The sequence below is a fragment of the Penaeus vannamei genome, chromosome 6 (genome assembly GCF_042767895.1).
Source record: "Penaeus vannamei isolate JL-2024 chromosome 6, ASM4276789v1, whole genome shotgun sequence".
In the NCBI taxonomy this organism is placed as follows: domain Eukaryota; kingdom Metazoa; phylum Arthropoda; class Malacostraca; order Decapoda; family Penaeidae; genus Penaeus; species Penaeus vannamei.
In genome coordinates, this window is record NC_091554.1 from 18,893,932 (window position 1) to 18,898,931 (window position 5,000).

Consider the following 5,000-nt stretch of genomic DNA (forward strand, 5'->3'; position numbering starts at 1 on the left):
ACCAAGCGCTCTAGCACGGGTAAGCCTGTTGGCCTCGCTGTTTCTCTTTTGATGATCTCACAGGCTGTAGATTTTCATGTATGAAACAAGGAATAGATTTGCAAGTCTCTGATATTATCGAGTAAATTCTTTTGTACACAAAAGCCGCTCAGCTGAATCGTCCCGCGATTCTTTTTTAACCTTGCCTTTGACTTCCTTCCCTCCAGAGGGGCGCGAGTGCGTGAACTGCGGCGCCACGTCCACCCCGCTGTGGCGGCGCGACGGCAACGGCCACTACCTGTGCAACGCCTGCGGCCTCTACTACAAGATGAACGGGCAGAACCGGCCGCTCATCAAGCCCAAGCAGCGCACGGTGAGTCCCAATCAATATCAGTGTGTCTAATCTTCCCTCGATCTTCCCTTATCCCCCCAATCGGAGCCGCGTTTATTATCGTCACATCGCGACGTCCGCTCCCATTGAGGTGTCCGGTGCCGCGAGGAGGGCCGGAGGGGCGCTCTTGTGCCGCCGCGTAAACCGTATTCTGGTTCATGAATTATTCACCCTAAGATTTGATTACCGTTTGATGCAGTCTGTTCTGCACTCGGGAAATATCAGATTGTAAATAATAATAATAATAATAAAAATAGTAATATTGATGATACTTGAGAGTATTTTCCATAAACATACTGAATTGAAATATTTCTCCCTCAGTCTGCCAATCGTCGTGAAGGAACCTCTTGCGTCAATTGCAAGACACAGACGACAACTTTGTGGCGACGAAACCAGAACGGAGAGCCAGTGTGCAACGCCTGCGGACTCTACTACAAACTGCACAACGTAAGTATATTTATATGAAGTTGCTTGCTGTCTTTACACTTTAGGATTTTCGTTATAGATTACAACTTCTAAACAAAAACACATACCCAAAAGTACAATGCAGAAGCGAAAACACCAACAAATTCATTTTAAAAAACACATAGAATGTAGACGGCAATGCCTGCTACATTTACCCATCATTAGACACAGCGTTCAAATACACTTCGAAAGCGAGTGTGGAAATGGCAGCGAATCCGACGCATTAGACGATTACACACTTATGATTCGTGTCAAATGGTCGATCACATCACGCCCTCCCTATATGATTTTCCGCTTTACTGGTAGTGCATATTATCCCTTTATCACGTCGTTTTAATGTTCTTCCTCTTCATATTGGGAATGTTTATCTTGGCTGACAAACCATGGCAATCATAAGTGGGATTACTGAAAGAGCTTTTTTCCTTCGCTTAACGTGTCGCGCGTGAAGGAAGACAGTCTTTCTTGACGCTTTCCTTTTTTCATCGAGCTTCGGTAACCAGATTTATCAGAGGGAGATTCGAGAACAAACTAAAAGCACTGAAGAGGCAATGACCACGACGTGGGTAAAAATGCTCCCACCATCTGCCCCACAATCTTGAGATGTGAGTCACGAATGCGTGACTCACCTTGTGCTGTTGGCTCATATAGCTTTAAACACTACATGTGCGCTGGGTATTGACAGACCGCGCGTTTATAACCTTAGATGCAGTGTTCATGCGACTATCATGCCCCGAAAACGTAAAGATGCCGAGCCTTGCGCGACCGTAAGACACTTCTGCTTTCGCCTCCTGCGGAGTATTTTAGTCGCAACGACATCCTGTCATTAGAGTCAATATTGTGCACGCGCAGTTGTGACACTCGGTTCATAATTATTCAGGGGAAAATGGAAGATATATTAGCGTCCCTCGTACACATGTTCTCTCGAAAACCAGAAGCCTCGCGTTGAGAGCCAAGGTTCCCCTCCGCACCTCCAGGCCTTCTGACGGAGGAGCATAAGGGTCATACTTTCCCACGCGAGAAGGAGGGAGTCGCGCGCAGGGAGTAATTATTCCAAAGGCGATGTAAAATATAGCGTCTACATGGGAACATCTGTCCGTGGCTAATCTTACTCGGTCCGCCCGGCGATCGCGGCGGCGCTGTCTCTGCCGACTTCCTTGGCCGGCTGGCTGACGTCTCGGTCGGCGTCAGCAATTGCTATTTGTTTTGCTTAGATTTGCAAGCTCTTATATATTCATTTCTTAATATATGGCAATGATTACGATTGCCATTCTTGTATTTTTATCATTGCTATTATCATAACTGATACACGATTATCGTCATTACCAAGGCCCTTCCTGCAGAGACAGACCACAAAACCTCGGCGTCAGTTTTTCCCTTTTCTCGTAATGTGAATACGTTTCCCCTCCTTTTAGCCCTCTTTCTCCTGTAATTATCGTCGTCAAAACCCCTCATTTTGGGCTTCATGTTACAGCCGCCAGTCACGGGTACGACTGTGGTTAGAAATGTAGGTATTTTTTGTGCAGTTTCTCTCATTCTACCAATGGAAAGCCTTCATTAGGGAATGGCGGCCACACAGATATGATCTCATACGCAACTACTTTTTCTATCGCTCGCAAAATCATTTATGTTCCGTAAGAATCGAAAGGGGAAAAAATCACAAAAAAAGAACACTAAAAACGAACAGAATCGGGGGAAAAAGGAAGAGCGAGAAGGCGAGGGAAGGAAGAAAATAATCCCGGACTAAGGCATCAAAGAGACGAACTGAAATGGCCCAAAAAAAAAAAAAAAAAAAAAATCGAGCGCGGTACTGTGAGACGGGCGGGGAAGTGGCGCCAGGTTTGAAACATGATATTATCCATACAAGTGTCGTGGCCTCGCTGTCTCTTCGCTTAGGCACACGCTCTAGATACGTGTCGTGTCACTCAGTCACTTCTTCCTAGTCTGTTAATGATAGAAAAAAAAGAAAAATAGTTTGATTTAATTAGGATTTAGATTTCCTTAGCTTATTTTTCTCTTCATTTGCGAAATACCTTTTCGCTTTTTTCTTGATGAAAAGAAAGGCCGACTCAACTGTATAAATGTCCGTAATGTTTAGACTTTGACAAAAAATTACTTAATGTCACATATAAACGTCAACCACGCACCACGGATAGTTTGTTTAGAGGTAATGTCTGCCTGTTCGTCATGGCGCCAACACGCGGAAAGAAATGTGGTCTGAACTTACAAATTAAACTTTACCTTATTTTTATTTATTTTATAACGAAGCGATCTTTATAAACGCGCATTCATTATAAAAATCATGAGCACTTTATTACAACTCCGAAAAAAGGAAAGATTCAGAGTGTCTTTCAGCCTTTTTTCACCCTTTTCCCTTTCTTTTTTCAAAGACCGTCTAGGCCTAACCCTTGCGCCCGTGCCCATAGGCCTGAGTGTGATCCGATACCCTTCATGCACGGCAGGAACGTGACCCGCGAGCGTGCCCGGGTCAGCCGAAGCGGTCACGGTGGCGCCAACCCGACCCACTGTTTACACACGGCGCCGCGAGGTGTTTGTTCGAACTAAACGGCATGCTAATTCGTAAATAAATACTTAATTAAGCCCATCAAAGGTTGGAATGAGCGGCGCGCGTTCGATCAGGAGAGTGAAGCCATTCGTTTATAATTCACGTGAAATAATGTTTGTCAAGGTGTGGGAGATTCATTTTTCGGGCGTTCGCTGCGAAATTCGTTCATGAAAACAACTGGCTAGAAGTCTTGCCACGGGCGAGATTATTCGATAAATTGAAATAGAAAAAAAACATCGAACGGAAAATAAATTCGCCCACCCCAGTCTAGGTAACAAAACATGTTTAGGAGAAATTCTTCCCAGTCTTGAGAAAGCATCGCCGCTTTACAGCAAGGGAGCAAGCGCCTTCCGCCTTAAAACCGTACCTTAAAATGAGGGAAAAGGCTGAATTGGCCCGCGATCGAAGAGCCAAAGTGGCGTAGTCTGGCATCCGCGGCGCAGAGGACGTAGAGGCAGCTCGCTCGTCATGCTTCTGCTGAGCGGAGTCTGGCGACGACCGCACCGCCCTGGCGCCACCGCCACGCGTCGCAGCCTATGCGCATGGCTTCGACTTAGGCATAGCGCTGGTCGGAAACGAAGTCCGTTGCTTGTCGTTTGCTTGGATGGGACATGAATGCTGGTTTGCTTTCTGTAGGAATGTGTATGTCGAATATTGTTCTCTCAGTAGATGTGTTCCGTTTTATTATTACTGCCTAGGACCGTTTCGCGCGTTTTAGAACGGAATCGGACAATCCATCTCCCCTTGACGTCGGTTCGGTTGAAGTCGAGGAAGGCTTGCGTCTTTCCTTTTATCTTTTTATCTTGTTTATCTTCTTATTTCCTGTCGTGTTTTCCATGTCTCCCGGATGTCAGGGTTGATAATGGTGGGACGTTGGGCTGAGGGAGGGAAACCATGGGAAAAAAACGCGCGCTGATGAAAAATTGAAAGCGGAGATTTACATATACATTTTTTTCATTCTGATTTTTAAACTTTTTCTATAATCAAGTGAATTCACTATTTATTTCCTTTTAATACTTGTGTTGTTGCCATTTTATCTTGTATTTCACTTATCAATTTATCAGTCGTCCCTATCTAAATATGTGTTCGTATCCCCTCCTTTGCATCCCAGCGCGGCATAATTCATCGACACAGAATTTCATATGAATCGCGTCCTACGCTCACTTCTCTCGGCTTCTTATCTGTCCTCTTTATCGCCACATCTTCCACCTGCATTCTTCTCTCGCTTTTCACTCTCCACTCCTAATTACCCACAAGACTGATCAAAGAAAATGGAGGAAGGCCAGAACTCGGTCGGGCGTGTGTGTGTGTGTGTGTGTGTGTGTGTGTGTGTGTGTGTGTGTGTGTGTGTGTGTGTGTGTGTGTGTGTGTGTGTGTGTGTGTGTGTGTGTGTGTGTGTGTGTGTGCGTGAGTGTGTGTGTGAATGTAAGTGTGTGTGTGTGTGTGTGTGCAGAAAGATATTTTTGCATTTATATACACACACCTACACAAACAATCATTTTGCAATAGGCTTAATTCCTTTCTACCTTCACCTCTCCCTCTCGGCCTAAACCCTCCCCTTTCCTCCGTCCCTCCGTCCCTCCCACCCTCCCTCTCGCCCAC

The 5,000-nt window shown here is 45.5% G+C and overlaps 1 protein-coding gene across 2 annotated transcripts in view; it reads left to right on the forward strand.

Moving 5' to 3' along the window:
• LOC113806769 (GATA-binding factor 2) overlaps positions 1–5,000 on the forward strand; it is a 13,437-nt gene that overhangs the window by 6,485 nt on the left and 1,952 nt on the right. For both annotated transcript variants that reach the window (XM_070122691.1, XM_070122692.1), the window contains exons 3-5: positions 1–19; positions 207–352; positions 692–817. The exon at positions 1–19 is cut by the window's left edge. In XM_070122691.1, coding sequence (XP_069978792.1) covers positions 1–19; positions 207–352; positions 692–817 — 291 coding nt within the window. The remainder of the gene's footprint in view (positions 20–206; positions 353–691; positions 818–5,000) is intronic.